This window comes from Thunnus thynnus, chromosome 12 (assembly GCF_963924715.1).
Source record: "Thunnus thynnus chromosome 12, fThuThy2.1, whole genome shotgun sequence".
Classification (NCBI taxonomy): domain Eukaryota; kingdom Metazoa; phylum Chordata; class Actinopteri; order Scombriformes; family Scombridae; genus Thunnus; species Thunnus thynnus.
The window spans coordinates 11,108,560-11,130,366 of NC_089528.1; the positions used below are offsets into that span (position 1 = coordinate 11,108,560).

General features: G+C 38.9%; 2 protein-coding genes across 9 annotated transcripts; one reads left to right on the forward strand and one right to left on the reverse strand.

Annotated features, from left to right (window-relative positions):
* The first annotated feature begins 182 nt into the window (after positions 1-182).
* On the forward strand, positions 183-8,298 carry LOC137193951 (DBIRD complex subunit ZNF326-like). Of its 7 annotated transcripts, none has more exons than XM_067605425.1 (11): positions 183-407; positions 767-882; positions 1,859-1,961; positions 2,764-3,280; positions 3,417-3,492; positions 3,711-3,777; positions 5,280-5,424; positions 5,536-5,596; positions 5,689-5,819; positions 5,929-6,018; positions 7,112-8,298. In XM_067605425.1, the coding sequence occupies exons 1-11, from the start codon at positions 316-318 to the stop codon at positions 7,130-7,132; spliced, it is 1,419 nt and encodes a 472-aa protein (XP_067461526.1). In that variant the 5' UTR covers positions 183-315; the 3' UTR covers positions 7,133-8,298. The 7 variants fall into 7 exon arrangements, with proteins under 7 accessions (XP_067461526.1, XP_067461528.1, XP_067461532.1 ...); XM_067605427.1 differs by having other exon boundaries at positions 767-876; XM_067605428.1 differs by having other exon boundaries at positions 185-407; positions 2,764-3,271.
* znf644a (zinc finger protein 644a) lies at positions 7,514-21,799 on the reverse strand. 2 transcript variants are annotated; one of them, XM_067605416.1, is made up of 6 exons: positions 21,661-21,799; positions 15,300-17,799; positions 14,400-14,993; positions 12,600-12,725; positions 8,920-9,022; positions 7,514-8,543 (listed from the first exon to the last, which is right to left on the reverse strand). In XM_067605416.1, the coding sequence occupies exons 2-6, from the start codon at positions 17,794-17,796 to the stop codon at positions 8,348-8,350; spliced, it is 3,516 nt and encodes a 1,171-aa protein (XP_067461517.1). In that variant the 5' UTR covers positions 17,797-17,799; positions 21,661-21,799; the 3' UTR covers positions 7,514-8,347. The 2 variants fall into 2 exon arrangements, with proteins under 2 accessions (XP_067461517.1, XP_067461516.1); XM_067605415.1 differs by having other exon boundaries at positions 21,600-21,799.
* Between the last annotated feature and the right edge of the window lie 8 nt (positions 21,800-21,807).

Genomic DNA, 21,807 nt, shown 5'->3' on the forward strand with positions numbered 1-21,807 from the left:
ATTCATAGGATACTAAATTGTCACTGTGTTGGCAGAATTATTAAATATATATTAATAACGAATCGTGTTAAACAGCAACATGTATTTGCCGTGACAGTCAATAGTTCTGTGGTCTTTTTTAAATTTTTATTTATTTTTTTATTTTGGTGGCATTTTGGTCCTGACAGTGGAGCTGCCCTCAGAGTGGAACCTGCACCGGAAGCGTCCCCACAGAGGAGGTCTGCAGACAGACTGTCTGCGCTCTGTGTTGATGCAGATGAGGCACCCTCACTTCACTCACATACGAACTGACCTGCTCCTGTTAGTGAATAAATAATGAACCGTCAGAGTAATGTTCCTTTCAACACTTCAGCAGCAGCTATAGGAGCTGCTCCAGTCGGCCTGTTCAATCAACAGCAAACTGGAAGGTAATTCACTGGAGTTATGATAACATTTAGCCAACGTTACTGTAGCTGCATTCATACGAAGAAGTTTCAGATTTATTAAGTTGAGCAAGGTGCTTGTTGAACACTGTCTTTTTGTTGTTTGAATGAGCATGATGTCTGAAAGCTAACTCCAGCATTGTTTACTATCTGTTCTGTGTGTAGCTATGTGGCTAAAGCTAACAGCAAACACTGCTGAGCTAGCTCAGTCTACCAGGCCGATTTGTTGATATTAGCATTGATAAAAGGCCTTGCTACCTTGCAACATTCATGTTCAGTAGCTGTCAATGTGATATCCAGTTGTCTCATTGTATTGCTCTCACGTGTGTGTTTTCTGTGATAAGCAGAACACCCCAAGACTACAGAGAGGGTATGATACACATCCCCGTGAAGACAGCAAACTCAAACATCAGGACATCTGACATGGCTGCAAAGAAACTATCAGCTCAGAGAGGTGCAGGTAACCTCTGTGGACTTTGTTCCTAGTAGGATCCTACAAAGGTTTAAACCAATGCTTTTACACGATTTAGCCAATTTGCTGCATATTACTCATTGCATCATAATCAACCATTTTGCAAACTTGAGCTGAAATGACTAGTTGATTAATTGATTAGTCGAATAACAGAAAAGTAATCGGCAGGTATTTTGATAATCAATTAATCCTACTCAAAGATTTTCTCATTCCAGCATCTCAAATGTGAGGGTGTGCTGCTTTTCTGTGATGTTTTTGGGTTTGGGCAGTTGTTTGGAAAAAAAACAAGGAATTTGAGGATATCACTCAGGGGTCTGGGAAATTGTAATGGTGTTTTTCACTATTTTCTGACATTTTATTGACTAAACAACTGTTTAATTTAGAATTAATTGTTTGTTGCAGCCATATTGCCAACCATGCTGCTGCTATAGTTAGTTAGTATTAGTTAGTATTTCCATAAAGTCCACTTTAATATGTAAATGTTTTTGTCACATTTGTGTATAAAGTACTTCATTGTTGAAAGGTAATGCAGACAGTGAAGACTTTTCATGTCAGTTTGCACTAAACTGCATCAGTATGCAATGACAATGTAACTTTGACCAAAATCAATGCAGGCTTGATGTTCACTGTTATGGATTACACAACTCAAGCAAGTTTCATGAGTCTGCTAATTGATTTTGATACTATACATGAATTAATGGAAACTAATCTCTGCCTAAAACTGCAGGAAAAATGTGTCCATAAATGGTGTGGCATGCATGCTGACCATCGACAATGGTCAGTTTATAATTGGGGATTATTGTGTTAGTTCTTATCCGAGTTACTAATAAAGTCAACAGAAATTAAACACAACTTGCTTCAGTTCATTGGCAGTTAGTTGTACTCTTTAGATTACATATCTAAATGCATCCAGTCTGTCCAGATGAACTGCCCTCATTTTCATTTAGCTTTTTGTATTCTTCAGCTCAATCTTCTGCTGGTAAATGGAAGTCTTCATTCAAACCAATAGGTGATGAACTAAGTCAAGATGGCAATTCTCAGGACAAAAGCACAAACTGTTTAGAAAGGTAAGCCTTTATACAGTATGTTTATTTGGCAAAATGAAGATGCAGCACTTGAAACCTTACCTTTACTGATCATAAGGAATTAAAACAACTGAAAAAAGCCTTGAAAACATACCTTATGTGACCTCCTCTTCCAGCTACCACCAGGGATGTATACAGGAATTCTGTGGCCCTTCATAATTAATTTGTAAATCCTGCTAGAAGTTCTGTGGTGCCCCTTGAATGATAACCACCTTTCACCGAGGACACTGCCACCCTCTGCTTGAAAACCTCTCACTCATTGACCCAATGAGCACCTGAATCTGCTGTTTGGATTTTTTTTTCCATTCCTGCAAGAGGCTGTGACAAAGTGTCTGGTCACTGACAGGTAGAGAGTGACGTTGCAGTCCAGGTTGTCCCACATTTGAGCCTCTGACTTTGTCTCATGGCGACAAAAAATGTTGAAATATGGTCTGTCTGAAGGTGACCTCATTAGGAATATTCCAGGTGGACCTTGTAAAGTAAAAGTGCAAGTGGCAGGAAACACGCAGTGCCTTAGTGACTCTGTTTTAATAAATGGACACATTCCAGTAAATGTGCACAGCCTCTAATTAGTTTTCTCATTCCAAAAAAAGCTGCCCCCCCCTCCCCTTCACACCAGCAGTTTATGTAGTTTAATGACATAGTTTTAGTGTCCATGAACATACAGTGGTTAATGGTAACATATCCTTGCAGCAGCTCTTTAGATAAATTGCCAACGCCATAACAGAATAGTGAATTTATTTCCAACATACTCAAACTGTAATTCCTCTTCCATCTCCCTCAGGACTGAGCTTTATGACCCTTATGATCCCGTCTCATCAGACTCTGACCCTTATGATCCCGTCTCATCAGACTCTGAGATCTCATCAGACTCCGACATGCCACGACGGGGCCCAAATCACAACCACTCCCTACCTGACCAGGATAACAACCTGTCACGACAGTGTGTGTCTCCAGGTAGAGGTTGTCGTGAAAACCGCTGCTGGGATTCGTCCCTCTCTGAACCAGGGAGCCGACCCCTTGACAGACATGACTTTAACCCTGAAACCAGACTCGCTGAGAGTCGAGGTCTCAGTCCAGGTCATAGACCACCTGAAAGACGGGCTTACAGTCCAGACATTGAATCACTTGACCGGCCTGGGTATGGCTCCATCAGTAGACCTCTGGACCACAGAAGTTGCAGCCCTGACCGGCTTATTCACAGCTCCTCTACCCATCAGTTTCCTGCTTCTTATGGAGGACAGAGGACTAACGGAGAAGCGAGGGTAACAATGCCAGAATACAAGAGAGAGGTATCACCAGTAAGACTGAGAATATCAAAGTTGCCTCTCAACTAGTTGGGATTCTGTGGTTACTGAACATTCAGTGTTGAATTGCGGTCTTCAGCAGGATGCAGCGCTCCTTAGATGTACTTTGTTATATTTCTCTCCTCTGTAGATGGCCACTACTGTTAGATTATCCCCACCCAGGTCAGAGCGGGGCTATCAACATCAGCTGGGACATGTGGGAACGGGTAGGTTGGTATTTTCATGAAGTAATGACAGTTTGCTTGCTGTTACTGTATAAGAACATGATTGCATGCACTACATACTTGGGAATATAGTTTGGAAAGCTAATGATTAACAATCCAGTGAGTTTTTGAATGAGCAAAGCAGTACTTAAAATATTTTTGCCATATGTATTTCCTCTGTGAACTTAACTAATTCTGTATATAATACTAATGTGCTGCAGGACTGGAGCAAATCACACCTTCCAAAGAGGTGACAAAGAACAGGAGCAGAAGTATGATCATGGACAAGTAAGCACCGTGTCATATAAATGTTAACAGCATAGTAAATTGGTCGCACAAGGATATCATGTGTTATATTCTCATCATGAATGTTTAATTCCATGTTGCGCTCTGTACATTATGTGACACTAGTTGGCTCAAATTCTGTTGATCAACTGTTGCTGCACAGTTAAATGTGATAATCAGGATTATGTACTAGTATACTGTCAAGAAGAGGAAATCCATACAACTATGTTGCTATGTTGGTAGTAATGTAGTAATATAATTGTCGAAATTTAATACTTTCCACATTCCTCTGCAAATATGCTCAGATAGCTCAGTCCAGTTGTAACTGAAATATTTCTGCAAAAATGTGAGCGTGCATATATCAGCCACTGCAGTTATAAACACATTGTGATACAGAATAAACACTGGGTGAGTCACCAAAGTAACAGACAGCATACTTGGCATTGTTCAAACTAATAAAATTTTATATTATTACTTTACAACTTTGTTAGTTCATACAAAGTACACTGTAGTTGCAAAGCTTTAGCAAACACTGGAAGCAAGAGTCTCTTAATATCATGTGAGAACAGTTTGATGACTGACTGAGCTCTCTGAGTCCTAAAGAACCAACCCTGTGACATTTACGGATCCCTTTACCATTACACATATTTGCAACATGGTAGGTTTTTATGTCACCTCTTCTGTATACATTCATGTTTTCTCTCTTCAGTCTGTTGAAGGGAGGAACAGGTTAGAACAGTGATGTAAGAATAAGAGTCTTTAGCCATGCTGGCGGCTCTGTAAGGCTGTACAGTAAGCATAGCAGTGCTGCAATTAACATTTCCTAATTAGCAGGAAACTCAAGGACAGCTGAGGCTCATGGGAATGTCATTATTTTTGCAGGTATTGAGTCATAAACCAAAGTATTGGAAAACTTAAAATTTTACCTGACGGTGATGTTAGATGAAAAGTCAGGGAATCACCAAAGTGATGACGATTCATCCTGAGGGGAACATCAACGTGTGAACCAACATTTCATGGCAATCCATCTAATAGTTGTTGAGAAATTTCACTTAAAACCACATGCCAACCTCATGGTGGCGCTAAAGGAAAAACCATTGGATCACCAGAATCATTAGGATTTCATGCTACTTGTGTGGCTAAAAATACACTTATCATTGCTGTGAATAGTAGAAAAACTATGGAAGAGAGACATTATGTTTAAATTATGTCAAACATATCGTATGTTATATGTATGTATATGTATTGTATGTTGCTGTATATAAACATACAGCATTGATGTACTGCAACCTCATGCTACTTATTGACTGGCATATACACAATATCAATATATCTGTGATGAAATAATATCTGCTCGGACTATTAATCTTCAATGATTGAAGTCTGGGGCCTGTAATTTCAAAATCTCTCAGTTGTAAGTCCGGTCTTTGGTACAATCACAGTAGTCTTGTATGAACATCATCTTTTCTCTGATAAATAGCTAATACTTAATATTTTTCTTTCAGTCCTATCACCTGTGACCTTTGTGAGGTTGAGTTTGCCAATGGGCAGGAGCTGGAAGATCACTTGGACAGCAGGAGTCACTGGGATACACTGGAGCATATCCAGCAGCAGAATAACTATGATGACCTGGCTATAGCCTTCTTACAGGTAAGATGATTCGTAGTATGGAGAAAGACATCCTATTGATGTGCAACAGTGGGCTTTTTCCCGATAGTTCCTTTTTTCAACCTAAATATGATGACATTTTTATTCCTATAGGAAGTCATGCTGTATAAAAGCCGTCAGTGTAGCCGAGCCATAGAGGACAGTGCACTTCAAGGTAAATAACTTGGAACAGTAACAAATTGTGAAAGCCTTTTCTATTTTCTATTAAAAACAAAGTCTAAATACAGTGTGGTCCTTATCTGTCAGCTCTGCAGGAAAATGACCACATGACAAAGGTTGAAATGTTCCACTGTGCTTCCTGCCAAGTCTTCATATCCACATCTGCATCCTCAGTGCAGAGTCATATTACCTCTCAGGAACACCTCTCCAACACAAAGGTAACATGGCTGCTGTGTAGCATAACAGAAATGAAAATTTCTGAAAATCTGTCATTGACTAGAATGGATTTGATGATGATTGACTAATTTACTGATTGATTTCCTGAAGGAGTTTGAAGTGCGGCAGAGACGTGCCTGCCTTGACAAAGCAGAAACCATGATGACAGAGTTGAAACCTCAGTTTGAACACTTTCTAAAGGTAAAGTAACAATGTGTTAGTAATACATTATATTATGGAGCTCAAAAAAGTGGGGATGGAAATTGAGAATTTTGGGGGATACATGATTCATTTAAAAGTAGAATTGAAACAGAAAATCAATCAAAATCAACAGAAAATTAATTTGCAACGTTTTCAAATGAACCATTTTTCAAGCAAAAAGGCCAAATATTTGCTGTTTCCAGCTTCTCAAATGTGACCATTTGCCGTTTTTCTTTTTCATGTAAGGTTCACTGAAAACTTTTGGGTTTCAGACTGTTGGTTGAATAGAAGAACCATCTAATTTACAATTAATCAAGAAAACAATTGGCAGATTAAGCCATAATGAAAACAATCATAAGCTGCAGTCCTAATTTAAAAAAAACAAATTTAGTCATTTGAAAGTACAAATTACTAAAGTAATTGTAAGACAGTAAGTAAATGGGTCATCAATTAAACTGTGTATCAATCGGCCCTGTTGAACAATCAAAAAAGTGAGCAATTTAAAATGCAAATCAAGTGCAGGATACTTGATATTACCTCTTGCCATTGCAATGATGTTCTATTATTTCAGTAAGGTAAAAGATATACCATTTAAGTATGCAAGTTTGATATAAAAAGCAGTAGAATGGAGTAATTGGTTATGACAAAATGGAAACTTTTGTGTAGACTCTATGTTGACATAATATATATACAATACAATAGTTTTGTGTGAGTATGGAAAGGTAACATCTGAAAGCAATACATTGCATAAAAAGCACCATTTGTGAATTTTAAGTAAGGTAGGTTTGTAACTATTTTTGATTTTGCACTGAATTCAGGGGGAATGCAAAACCAAATATTTCCAAATTGAGTGAAGAACACTTTTTAAATAAAGTCTTAACATGGAGTGCATTCAATAATGTGTTTGTTTTCAGTCCCAGTACACTACCTCTAATTAGTGGCACTTAAATGGTACTCTACAAGGCTATAAGTAATTACTAATCATTAACTGGACTAGATTTAACTGCACTTGGGATGCATCCAGGTCTGCAGAAAGGGGAAAATAACCCAAATGTGCAGCTATCTGACTAGTAAACTGATTCTTTTCTTTCAGGTTGGCAGCCCATTTGTATGACTGAAACCATCTGTGTCCCCAGACTTCAGTTTACATTGTGGTGCTGTTTGCTTCAGATCAACAACAATGGACTTTAGGACAACAGCTCACTTTGAATCACAACCACAGAAACCCCTGTGGCACCACACATTGCTAAGCTTGCACACTGTTAATGTGCCATTGAAGAGTCATCAGAATACATGTAGGCATCCTCACAGGTTTATGCACACAACATGGATTTTTTGTATACTGGTTCATACTGCACCTGGTTTGTCATTTCACATTTTGTCAATTTAACATTAGCTACAGTACTCCCAGGTCATCATCTTTGTCACCTTAAAAAGTCAGTTTGTTTTTTAAATTTACAGATCCAATGTTTTGTGAACAAATGATTGGAAGAAGTCTTGTTTCTTTGCTTTTTTATTTAGAACAACACAAATGTTTTAAGCATTGTATCTGTGTGATATAGTACATTTAAAATTAAATTATTTCAAAACAGTATATTTAATCATTAAATATAGGTGACATGTATGAAGGGCATTGTCAGCACTGGCTGTGTGTGTTAGGTTTTTTTTCTCAACCACCCTCAGTTTTAATTTTGTATTTGTATTAGAAACAATGCAGTTACTGAAATACTATAAAACACTTTCTATGCATAACAAGTTTGCAGACATTTTTCCTTTTTGTTCTTGTATAGTCACTTTTCCAACTTGAGATTCTTTAACTGTATCTCAAGAGCTTTCAGGTGCCATCACTTCCGGTCAAAATATTCATCTCAGTAACTCCATGCCCTGAAAACAGAGACTATTGGCTTTGATTTGAACATGTTGCAATACAAAAGAAACATGATCTATGTATCTTATAAATGTGAATATTGATACAGAAGAGAGGTGCTCCCAAATTTAGACAAAAACGGACTCAAACCATGAGAAATCTGAGGTAAAAGTTGTCTTCATTAGAAATGGATTCCACACTACATTACTGCATAAAACAAGAAAACTGTCCATTTGGAATTGTATTCCAAAAAATGGACCATGTAAAAACAGAAAAAGGTAACAATATCCAAAATAATTAACTTTATCTGTCCAAACGTACAGTATTCTCCATCGTTGAACAATATTGTACTTTTGGCCAGTATTTCATTGACTAAAAAAAAAAAAAAAAAAAAAAAGTGAAAGAACATCCAATGTACATACACATACAGTCTAGTGAAATCTAAAAAGGTCCCCATTGGCTTCATGAGGCAGCATGTGCGGCTGTCAGAGAGCTGTCTTGGTCAGTCTTGAGGGTAGGTGGGTCTGTGGGCAGCGAAGTGACCTCTACCATGCCTAGCCCAGTGTGGGGGACACTAGTGTTCATAATGTGTCTCTGTAAATGTTTTATCCAGTCCTCCTGGACCGACAAGGGACCCTGGAAGACGAGGTCACAGAACCTGTAAAAAGAAGGCGAAAGTGATGATGATGCACCAATGAAGTATTTTTGAGTATTAAGTATTCTTTGAGGTATTTAGGCTTTATTAAATGACTTGATATAACTGTCTGTTATTTTATGATGCTAGATTATGATTTATAACTCATTCTATTCCACAACCAGTTTCAAAAGTCTCATGATTTTTGGATTACATCACTGTGACGTGTCTCATTCACCTAGGCAGTTTGTTAAATAAATACAGGAAAAATGGCTGCCAACAGAGTGAATAGACCACACAAAATATTTGACAGTAGCCTATAGGACTGGTGATGCAATATTGTCAGTCACCAGAAAAAAGAGGTATAACAAGAATAGTATGAAAGAAATGAAAACATTACCTGCATGTAAGTCTGTACATTTCCTCTGGAGTTTGTGGTAAGGGCAGTGTCTTCTTCTTTGAGCCAGGCCTTGAGCGTTGCCTTCTTGCTTTACAGTCAAATGCTAAAAGACAGAATTTAATTTAGAAATGTATAGCACTACCTTTGAAAGTACAGCACAGCCTGCTAATCTAACATTTTGAATAAACAAAAGACAATGATAACCACTAGAACATTTGGATGTTGTTGAATGATGTTCCAACAATAGTACATTCCCACACAACATATTTTGTTAGTTCAGTAAATCCATCAGTCTGGATGTCTGGACATTATTAGCACTGGCTTTATTCATACTGTTTGGCCTTGTGCCAGTGAGGTGAATAGTCTAGCTCTGTCTCAGCTGCATTAGCTGATCCAAAGCGACTGAGACACAAGACCCAATATATAGGTGATGATCTGTGCCTGCAGACAAAGAAGGCCCTGAGGGTTTTTTGCATTGAAAAGGTCGTTCCTCCCACAAATGCACCCACCAAGTTTCAAAATTAAAATCTTAGCAATACATCACTTGCCGATGTCCTTCTAGACCCTTACCTTGGGGAGGACACAAATAACCACTGGTACACTAATTATAACTATGATATGACGTCACACACCCTAGTGGTATCTAGCCAGTAGTCACAGATACTTTTGGTTGTATCTGCTGAGGTTTTGAGATATCAGTCTGAGATTTCTGCTGCCAACTCAATACAGTGGAAGTGAATGGAATTTCATTTGTCAAAAAGTGTTTTGAGCGGTCGTAGAAACAGTGACCAAGTTACTTGGGTACTATTAGGTAGGTAGAATTTGCCTCCTGCAAAAGTTATCAAAATTGTTCACAGTGAGGTCTGTGTTGTCCTGAGTAAAAGGGACATTGTTTCTGTAAAGACACATTGTGGCTGAATTTTTCAAATAGTTTTCAATGTATTGAGCAGCTTAAACAAAATTGCATTCAGCCCCATTGCATGAGGGGATATCTCAAAACCTGAAACTTCCTGCATGGCTGCTTACCACTAGCAGTAGGGTGAATCAACTTTTCAAATGTGAATTTGCCCTTGTTACAATAAGAATTTAAGATTGCTTGACCAATGATATCTGTTGATACTGTGTAAGTAATTCACTTGGAATATATGTTCATATGCTCCTGGAATAATTATATGATGCAAAGCATTCATGACTAACAGTCCTCTTTAAAAGCTTGGTGAAGAAATGCAACTCTCCTCTGTCAAAGGTCCAATGTGAAGGTTTTGACCAATAGTGGTGGTATAGAGCAATGTTTTTATGAGTGTATCCCCATCTTTGGGGGTGATGGTAGCTCAGGAGGTAGAGCGGATCGTCCACTAATCAGGAGGCCAGTGGTTTGATCCCTGGCTCCTCCAGTCCGCATGTTGAAGTGCCCTTGGGCAAGATACTGAACCCTTAACTGCTCCTTATGGCTGTGCCATCAGTGTGTATGTGTGTGAATGGATGAGTGAGCATTGGAAACATGGTGTGTGTAAATGGGTGAGTGTTGGCATGTATTGTAAAGCACTTTGTGTGAGTGGTCAGTAAACTAGAAAAGCGCTATATAAATCATGCACTTTCACAATGGTTTTAGGGGTGCTTCATACAACAAGATTACAAGTTCAGCCAGGCTTCCTTCAGTAAGTCAGGCTTATTTTCTAGAAATTCTGTTGGCTTTATCAAAGTGATTGATCCTGGTTCAGTTTTATAGGCCATTTCAAGACAGGCTTTTCACAATCAGTCCTGCTTTTCTGAGCTCTCTTTATGAAACACCCCTTTGGTGACAGTAACACAAAGAGGACTACTAGCTAGCAAACATAGATGTTAACAATGTAGGTTTTAAAATATCCGAAAATGGCTTTGGCTTTGGTGAGGAAAAAGTGAATGTAAACATAAGAGTGTTTACATGAAAACTACACAGAGTGCTTTTTTAAGAAAGAGTGCCTAGGCTTGATTCCACTGGGCACGTCTGAGCCCCATTTCAGCTGTGACATGGCCGCTGGAGTAGATTGTGGTCACTCTAGTCAATGCTTGTGATTCCATCAGATGCGCTGCAGTGCATTTGAGAAGCAACACAGAAGCATCTCTCCGCTCTGCTCAGCTAAAAATATGTGCCCACTCTATTTTTGACAGAAGCTGTGTCAAGCTGCACAGAGCAGATTGAGCCAGGCAGGAAGTCAGCCACAGGAACGGCATAGAGCATCCGGTCAATTTTCAAAATAACACACCCTGTGCGGACTCCGGATTGTATATCACATCACTACATCAATAATACGTTATAATGGTGTGCTCACACAGAACACGAAGAGAATTTTTTGCGCGACGACAGTGCATACAAAGTCTATGCAAAGAGGCAAGAAGACACAAATTTGTGTCTATTCATGCCAGACAAAGCGAATGATGCAAATTTACCAATAGACCACTTTATGGTCTGTAGTTGTCGTTTGGGAAGTACAGTAAATCAACAGGTTTTTGGGGAGAGTTATGTGTGACGGATTAATGGAGTTTATCACAGCAAAACAAACAGAGAAGAGTTGATAATGTATCTCTCAGTGTTTACAGATAAGTGTTGGTGTGACTGTTAGCAGGAGGATTGATGGCAGGCAGGCTGAGCTTCAGTAACATCACTGTTTTGGCTTCTATTGTCCGGGTGGGGACCAGTCAGTGCCTGCCATTGCTTGCTGGCTGTTTGGGGTGAATAAACACAAATGTTCCCGCGATCAAACTCACGCGAGTAATGTGAATAGAAACGTATGTCCCCACAATCAAACTTGCACGAATAATGCAAGGTGAAAATTTGCTTCGCGTTTGGTGTGAACACAACATAATCAGTTGCGCCAGGCTAGAAGTCAAATGTTCAGAGGATATTTGTCACCATGGATGACAAAGGTTCATCAATGGAAAATCAATGGAAGATTTTATATGACCCCACTGCTGCCATGACTGTCCCAGTCCCTGGCTTCCTCTCCAGGTAGAGTGGTAGCTCTTCTCTCTGGCACTGCCAGAACAAAATTATCCTCTTCTATAATGCTCCCAGTGGGGTATGACACAGAACGAAGTACAGAACAAAACCACGTTGCAGCCGGAATACAATGCAGCCATGCCTGGTGGAATCAAGATGTAAAGGTGTGTCCATATGTGTGTCACCCTGTGAATTTTGGGGCAGTTTACAGACTTTCTAGTCTGAGATTATGATGAATTTGGGTCCAGGAATTGACTTGAAAACTATTTTGCAAAAAGGACCTTCTACATGCAATTAGGTGACCAGAGAAGCTGCTGGTGCACCAACAAGGATGAGAACCTGCACTGGTTTTCCCAACCCCCTAACACTGCCAATTTTGTTCACTGGAACACACAACCAAGCTAGAGGTATCAATACCAGTAACTGACCTCATTTCTCTGCAGTGCTGGACAGGAACTTTAACCACTGCACCACCCCCTTGCCCAAGAACATGAATGTTTGAATTTGCTGAGCACTGGTTATACCTCTATACTGGCTTAAAATGGTTCAGAAATAAATGAAATTAGAGAAGGCAAAATTTTCTGAGAAAATGTTTGTGTAAACACTGTTGGTAGTAGAACATGCTATACACCCCAGACTGCTACTGATACTTGAAAAGGATGATTTCTTTTAATTTAATGCTGTTGTTGATGCCACTTACTGGTTCCCTCTAGTAAGGCGTTCCTTTTTCGTTTTGCATATGCCCGGAGGTGATTAGACAAGCTAACTCCACTGTGGAAAGTTGCATTGCAATGGACACACACCTTCCTGTTGAATTCACCTTTCTCTGTAAAAGACAAAAAATACAAAGACAAACAAATAAACACAAAAAACCCCATCAATATAGTGATCCTTATTTGTTGGTGGTCAAAGAAGTGTTTCACTAGCCTCTCTGGTTAATATCATGTTACTCTTTAAGGAGCTGTAGGACTTGACTTCATTACAACAGGTACTTTTTGTATCTGTATACTAACTGTAAACTAACCCCTATAACATCAGCCATTTCACTTTCACTGTCTTTAGTTTTTGCTCTTATATTAAATTAGATTATCGTGATCAATATTATTATATTTGCAAAAGTAAGGTTAAGAAATAAGACAATAGCTGTGAGGAAGAATGCTCTACATGCTAGATTCCGTCATTAAACTGTATACACAAAATATATAACATTTGAGGCATTTTAGCAAAACATGTAATTTGCTGAGGAGGTTAGAGGTGTGACTATTGCCTAGCTGTCTTGCTTTGATCTATGCCTACCAAGTTGTAACAGAATAGCTTAAGTTATAATATAGCTTCTGCTATATGACTCTTTCTGATGTACACAAGACAATATGACACTATATCCTATTTCTGACAATGACAATTGACCAATTAAAGAGTACATAGTCTGTAACATCTGTGCCTCAGCAGGAGGCCTGTCAAATTTAACAAAAAAGTTTCTAAAATTCAATTCTCATTACTATGTTAATAGGTGCTGTTGACGTAACACTAAAATGAACATCTTATTCCTTTATTGCAAGTATATCAGCCAAATTATGAAAATCTTTCAAATAATTATTTGCTGCATGCAGAACACAACACATAACAGTTGCTATAGAACTGAGGCAGGGCATTTTTTGTCGATTAAAGGTCATATACTTATCTTTCCCCCCCCCCCCCTTCGAGGAGTTTTTTTATAGCCTGAATTTACAATCTATCAATCTGACACTGGTCTTTAAAAAAAACTGGAACATGATAATAGAGCCTAAACAATAATTAATAAGCAGATTGGCTTGTCACAGGTATATTGAATCAGCATAATTGACATATGCAAAAAAACACTTGAAGTACACTGAAGAACATTTAAGTTATTAATTTATAAACTATGCATTTTTTATGTATACTTTTCTTCATTCAGGTTAAATAGTTTTGTATTGTAGTTATTTTAATTTATAGTTAATAAATTCACAGTGAGTTTTATTGTTCAATTTTTTTTTACTACATTATCATTTTTTATCATTAAAGTTTGATATCTGTAAAATATCCTGCCTCTGTGCAATTGTCCCTTTTTTCCACTAATATAATAGATGGATTCATCCAAAAATGTTTGCTGTGCCAAATGTATTTTGTTGATATATGTAAAAACACAAATATTGGACAAAATATCTTTAACCACAGTACTGATTTTGAAAATTCAAATGTCATACATTACGTACATTATACTGGATTTTCAGTCAATGTTGTAGCACTGCTTTTGACACACTGAAGTTCATGTGAAGTGCTATTCAACTAAATTTTAGTCTCATTACTGTAGTAAATTTCTGAGGTCTTAAAAGATGAAATGCAACATAGATTTTTCACTTTCTTGTAAATAAAAAATATCAAAAGGAGTACAGGGTGGATTGTTCTTAATCAAAACACTTAAGCAGTATTCCACTTCCTGTCTAACCTTTCTGGTAATGACTGTAAGGAGGTTACTTACCAGATATTGAGTTTGGCAGTGAAGATGAAACTCTTGAACCTGAACTGTGCTCACTGTTTGAAGAAACTGCTAACATGTTTCTTGACATCTGAGAAGACCCCTTTAGTTTGGAGTCTTCCTGACACTTCCTCTTCTTCAGAATTCCTATCAAGGCATTCGTGCCTGAGAGTGAATTTTTAACATCCAACTTAGTTTCTAGTTGCCTTTTTTCAGATTCCATTTCCGCTAAAGAAAATGTGGGCATCAGTGGTTTGGCATCAGTGCAAACACTTGAAACAGAATTATTTTTTGTGATTCCAATGGGGGTTGGCGTGAAACGATCAACACTGGACAGCTTTGGTGAAGCACCATATTGGAAATGGTTCCGCCTCTTTCCCAGAATTTGGAGCGCCCTCTGGAACTCCTTCTTGTCGCGCATCAACTCCCGGAGTAAAAATAATGGGGATTTGTTCTTTGTTGCAAAGCTTTTACCAAGCTTTTTGAGGTGGCCACGTATATGGTTGGACTGCCCAGTCCTGTTATCAAATGAATCACCACATAATGGACAGGAGTGAATACTCTTCACAGTCTCAGATTCTGACTCCAACTGTAATGCTGCAAAAAACAAAAAACACCATCAGAAACATAAAAATTGTACAATACAATAGTATTAGCTTGCATTAGTACAATGAAACTAAATGGAGCACAATACAGGAAATTTTAAAGTACATATAAAAGGAATACTGCAGTTTATTACAACTTTTAGCGATGGCGCTGCATTCTGAAATCTCTGTAATAAATTTAGTAAGTTCAATGTTAAATCACAACCAACAGCTGATGGCCACAAAAACATATAAACCAAGACGTAATAAAGAGTAATTTTCCTTTAATAGAAAGAAAATGGAGGAAGTACTCAAGTACCTTTTTTCAATCGCCGGAATGCCGAAATCTTCCGTCGAATTCGTGGTCTCCTGTCTTGAGAAGCCACCTGCTCAGGAGGCACTACATGGCGTGCATTGTAGCTCAGTCCGACCCTATGAAGATGCCCTCGGACATGATTGGACAATCCAACACCTGATTCAAAGATGGCAGGACAGTATGGACAGGTCTTGCGGTCTGATTCCAACTCTGACAGATCGTCTGTGAAGGGTTCTCTCAATGGTATTGGGTGGGAGTCAAAGGTTTCTTGAAATACTTCTGTTTCTATGCATTCTTCTTTGATTTCAGGGTCACTCTGATCCTGCTCTTCAGTCTTAATTTTCTCAAACAGCATTTTTGATGCCTGCAGGGCACCCCTCATTGACATTCTTCTGCTATAGGTATAAATTATGTTTTGTTTTTCTTGCTTGATTCCATTGTCAAAAAGGTTAGTGTTGGCATCTGCATCCTTAAACTGGAAAATTTCTTTTTCGTCACAGTCTTCCACTTCTCCTTGATTTAGTCTCTTGGGACTTGGCAAAGGTTTTGGTAAGATGAAGCATGAGTCTTGATCAGAGGTGTTGCGATATGGGGTGGACATTTTTCTTTTAGATGGTGACTTTTTGAAGGTTGACTGATTTATGTTCAACTTGGGTACACTGCTTCTGTTGGTATCTCTCTCAGCTTCTCTGGATGGCACTCTATGGCCATTTGGGGACAAAGCTGAATCTTCAACTTTGACAGTCAATGTTCCTGGCAACTGATCAGACCCATCTTTGTCACTTTCAGAATCCTGAACAGATGTGCTGCAATTATTGCTTTCCTTCTTCTGTTCTGCAGTCTTCTTTCCATGTCTTTGTCGGGACAGGAGAACATTAATGGATTTGTCAAGCTTTGATTCTGTTAGTTGAGACTTGAGACTTCTCTTAATCTTGCTATTTTTGAATAAGTCTGAAATGTCATTGGACTCGCTGGGTGAACAAGTTGTTTTAGAAGAGATTTGATTTTTTATTAAGATTTTAGATGTTAACTCTGCATCTTCTACAGGAGTTTTACTAGTGGGAACATGCTGCTCTTTAGATGGTTGTGCGTTTTTCTCACGAGACTGTGCAGCTTTGTATTCCTCAAAAGTTTGTTGATGACGACGCAGAAGGTGATTCTTAAAAACGTTTTTGCTAAAAGCTCTATAAGAACAAACGTTACAAGAGAAGATTTCTGAGTCATCATTCTGGATCTGCTTTCTAACTGTAATAACAGTGTGCTGCATAATGTTATGTCTCCTAAGATCATTCTCACTCAGAGTCCTGAAGCTACATTTGTCACATTTAAATTTTCTTTTGTCCTTCTCATGTGTTTTCGCATGTTGAACAAACGTGTTTGGGCAGTTTGTTTCAAATGAGCACTGAGGACAGCAAAGCTTTGCATTTTTACCCTCGTTCTTCTTATCACTTTTGTCTTTGATCTCTTCAGTGAGTCTTGATCTCTTTTCCTGGTGTATGGACATGTGCTCAATAAGTGAACCACTTTGTCTGAAAGACTGTCCACATTCCTGGCATATAAAAGGCTTTGGCGAATTATTCGGAGGGTCCACATGAGACTTCATGTGGCAATGCAAATGATGCTCTTTCTTGAAAATGAGCTTACATTTTGAGCAAGGGTAACATGATGGCTTCTCCTCTGAATGAGAATTTACTGAGAGCCTCCCCTTCAATGGTGAAAGCCCATGACCTAGACGGTTCTCATGTGAATTTCTTGCAGGTGCATTGTAAAGAATTTGCTTGATGGCCTTTACAGTTCCATTAGGATACTTTGTAACTTTCCCAGTTGTTGACGACTGTGAATTGGAGAACTTCCTTGACTTTCTGACTTTTCTGACAGGAATGGAGTCTACTTGGCCTTCTGCATCAGACAAATCCTCAGATGACTTGTGGCTCATATCAGGGTAAAGGTCTTCTGAGGGATCCACCATGACAACCATGTCCATTTTCCGTTTCCTTCTCCTTTGGCTGTTTGGAGGCAGGACTTCATCTTTAGGCTCCTCACCAGGGGAATCACCATGGTTCTCCCACAGAAACTGCATAAACTCTTTGTGAGGGTCCCAATGGATGTCACTGGCACTACTGAAATTATCCAATGAGTTCTCAGGTGATTCGTCAAACCCCCATATTCCTGCAGTGTCAATTTCCTGCACAGTTTTTAGAGGGGTGATGCTCTTTTCTTCCTCTTTCTCTGTGGAGATGTTGTTGAGTTCATGGGCCTGTGTAGCCTGATGCGAAGAAGGTCCATTTCCCAAGCCAACCGGAGACAACATATCTGTGTTTGACAGGACATCTAGGACACTGTTTTGTTTCAGAGAAGGCTTGCCGAAAGAATCATTGCAAGAGGCTGATTCTTGTGCCATTCTCACTGGCTCTTGCAGGAGTGTAAGGGCATTGATCTCAGAATCTGCATCTTTGTCATCTCCATCAACACCTGCCAGACATGACATTTCAGCTGCCATGACCTAAAGAAAGAAAAGTAAAACCTTCTTAGATATTCCTCAATCACAAAGGATTCACTACACAATCTACACTTAAAACTATAGTATGCTAGATGCTAAATTTAAATCCTTTTCACTTCAGCCAGAGAACTGGTCAGTCTCGGTACCACAGATGAACAGGGTTGTTGCAAAAGAATTTTCACTCATTATTCTAAAGGGACCCCATTTCTTATAATTATATATTACCGCTGTAATGTCCTTGTGACTGAGAGCTTGTCACGTATGGTGATGCCTTAAACAGGCATGCTACTTTGCCTGGTGAGGTAATAGCTTCATCGTAATGCATTTTGTGGTGAGGTTTAATGTGTTCGTACCACTTACTCTATGGTGCTGCAACAATGGCAAAATATTTCAAGATTTCTGCAGGAAAAACACTGCTCTCATTGCCAATACTGCTTGGTATGCATTTCCATTTTGATTGTACCCATGTCACCTTGGTGCCGGCTGACATAAATTATAATCTTTGCATTCAACCAATCTCACCAAAATGTGTCAATGCCTTTGGTTCAACCAAGGGGAGACATATCAAAATTTTAACTTTTTCCTTTCACGTAATAAAACAGTTAATGATTACACAACATGGCCTAATTCACAATGTGAGTGGATGGGGTTAAAGACAGGCAGTTATTTTAGCACTATTTGCCCAAAGCAAATTAGACTCATGAATGGGACTTCTAGCACAACTCCAAAAGGTTGGCAGTGCCGTTTCAAGCTGGGCTTTAAACAAATGATTGCACTGATGAAAATCCTAGAAGAAATAAAATACTGTTTAATTTTTACCAGCAAATAGCAATACAACACCTTCACAAGTCTAAACTAGATGGCAAGCAAGTTTTTTGCCCTTCTAGTGGCAGGGTCTAAGCAGGGATTACGACCAGCATAGTTGACTGTGTTGGCAAGGGTGTGTTGTCGAAACAATTTAAGGACCAGTGTGTAAGATTTAGTGGCATCTAGCCGTGAGGTTGCAGATTGCAACCAACTCAATGCTACTCCCCTCACCCTCCCCTTCCAAGTGTGTAGGAGAACCTATGGCGGCTGCGAACTTGCGAAAAACGCAAAAGGCCCTCTCTAGAGCAGATGTTTGGTTTGTTCGTTCTGGGCTACTGTAGAAACATGGTGGGGCACCATGGTGGGCTCCGTGGAAGGGGACCTGCTCCCTATGTAGATGTAAAGGGCTCATTCTAAGGTAACAAAAATACAAAGATTCTTATTTTCATGGGATTATCCTCTAATTAAACATACTTATGAATATTAGGCCTATAGCCTACTCCATTTCTGCCAAGTCCGTTCCGCTAGATGTCATTAAATTCTACATTGGACCTTTAAATACGATCCAGGAAATTCACTTGGAGCTACGGATTAATGCATTTAAAGGCTTATCAGACAGTGGTTTGTAATAGGCTTGGGTGGTACCTATTTTTTCATACCTTCCTGACATTTCATCAGGGTCTATGGTATATGACGGTATTTGGTTCAAAAAATCAACAAACAACCAAAACAAAAACAAAACAAAAACAAAAAAACAAACAAAAACGTAAAAGCTGAGCTGCTGGTGTAACCAGTTGTGAGCACTTGCATGTATGTGATTGGCCAATGCTGCACCTTGCCAGATGATGTTGCATTGCAGCAAAGGTTTTTCCTGGTTCAACTTTTTTGCGTTCCGTTTGCGTTTTGCTGCGTTGTATTGCTGGCACCGCCTGTGTTGGCACATCCACTGCATCGACGCACTTCAAATTTTCACACATGGCTCATGTCAGTCTTAGTGCGGTTTAAAGGAATGGTGATGTTTGTCTTTCAGTGTGTTTCAAACAAGCAAGATATGTCAACTGCTGACAAGACTACCATGAAAGTTTACCATGTTTTATTCTACCATTGTAGAGTCGAGCACAGAGCGAAAGAGATAATTGAAAGAGTTTTTTGACAGATGTTTCGATTTTTTTATAGAACTTAAAAGAATTTCGTTTAGATCTGCGGTTGTGTTGGTTGATTGAGGCAGCCGCATCTTGTATGTATGTACATATATGAATCAGTAAATCCTTTTGTTTGCCATTTTCAAATTGTAGCAAGAAGAATATTTGCTCTGGAAATAGCTTTGCTAGATAATAAAATACAAATGTATCTAGCCACAGAAAAGATTCTGACTTAGCCCAGCCGTTATTAACACAAAATAATTGTGTTGAATTATTTCTCTTTTTGACAAAGCTGCAGCTGTAACAAAAAAAGGTTTGCACTGGAAATGGTTGTACTAAATAACAAAATTTGTCTGGTGGTACTAAAAAGGAGCAGAATGCTAACTCTAAACCTGTTCCATGTCATCCTGCCTATCAATAGGCTAAGGTGACCAAATTCAGTTCTTGCCGTCTCCGTGTAGCCTCTGTGGCAGCAACATTTAGTCGCATTTTTAAGATGGCTAGCTTCGCATGGAGCAACACTTCACTGCAGCAGAATGATTCCAAATTTAGCCGATGTTCAGACTGAAAACAGCCCTGCGTTAAAACACTACGAGGGACTGTGTTGGTGGGGGTGTGTTGTTTGAGTTACCAGTGAGACAAGGAAATACAATCCAGGAAATCTAGTTTTTCACGCATTGCCAGATTTGGTCTGAACGAAAAAATCATTGCGTTCACATTTATAGAGTAGGGTGTAATGAGCATTGCAGCCACTAAAAGCTGCAACTGGCTTAAGTATTTTAGTCACATTCATTTGAGAATCAGCTATGAGGATTAGCTGCTTTCCTTTGTCTTATGTGATTGTAAACTCAGTATTTTTGGATTTTTGGACTGTCGGAAGAACAAAACGAACAATTTGAAAACATCACAGTCTTCAGTTTTAGGAAATTTTAAGAGGCATTTTTCACGATTTCCTACTATTTTATTGACCAACCGATTAGTTGATTCATCACGAAAATAATAGGCACATTGGTCGATAATGATCGAAAATGCAGATGTAAATCAGTGATGGTTTAGATGGTTAATCTCAGCTTTTCGCCACATTTGTCTGTAACGTAACAGTCACATGAGACTATTCAAGCTTTCATGGGTCCAAATTTGAATGTTACCTATGTTTTACAAGCTAGAATTTGTAATAGGTGGTTATTTGATTGATTGCCTATCTTAATGTGCTTGTTTTGATAGTGAACCATGAACAGTTAGCCACAATGTCTCCAGAGTTATCTCCTTAACCCAATCAGCATTACTGACCACAAAATGAATATAGCCAAATGTGAAATATACTTGACACTTTGCATAGATGATTAATTGTGGCCATTTATGACGCTACAAGGTCGCAGGAGTGAGAGGTCTTGTATCTGAAGGACAATAAAAAGTGTCATACCAAGTGAACGCTCCTTTGAAAAAGAAAGATGCACATAACATTTGCTCAACAGCAACAAAACTGCAAAGGGATGGACCTTGTAAATGGCTTTTGATGAGCGTCTGTGGATTTTTGTATAGAGCTAAAACTTTCAGCACAGTAGTTCAGATATATGCCAACCCACAATGAAGTTGAGGTATGCTTCCAAAGATACCTGCTTACAGAGCAAACTGGATTGTATGTATAATGTTCCGTAAAGGTATAATTGCATTTTCCTGGCGTTTATATCACGCTGTGTTGTTGGATGCTGCTTGCAGGAGCTGCAGACCATTTCATTAAGGCTGCTCCACACCAAAACCTATTCCTCAGGCTAAACTACAGCTAGTGACAATCAGTCATCGCTACTCACTACACAGACATCAATGAAATGTTGAAAAACAAGCAAACGTTACCTCCGAACGGCGTGGATGGAGACAGGACACAATTTATACGCTGCATTGAATAATTTCTTACTTTCGTCTTCCATCTATTTCACAGTCGCCATTTTCCGTGGTGGTCTGGTGTGGGACAGATCATTTCTTTTGTATGGGTAACCCTACATACATTTGGCTGTATAGTAACAGAACAAACATATATTCCAACAATTTCGTTTCATTGTGG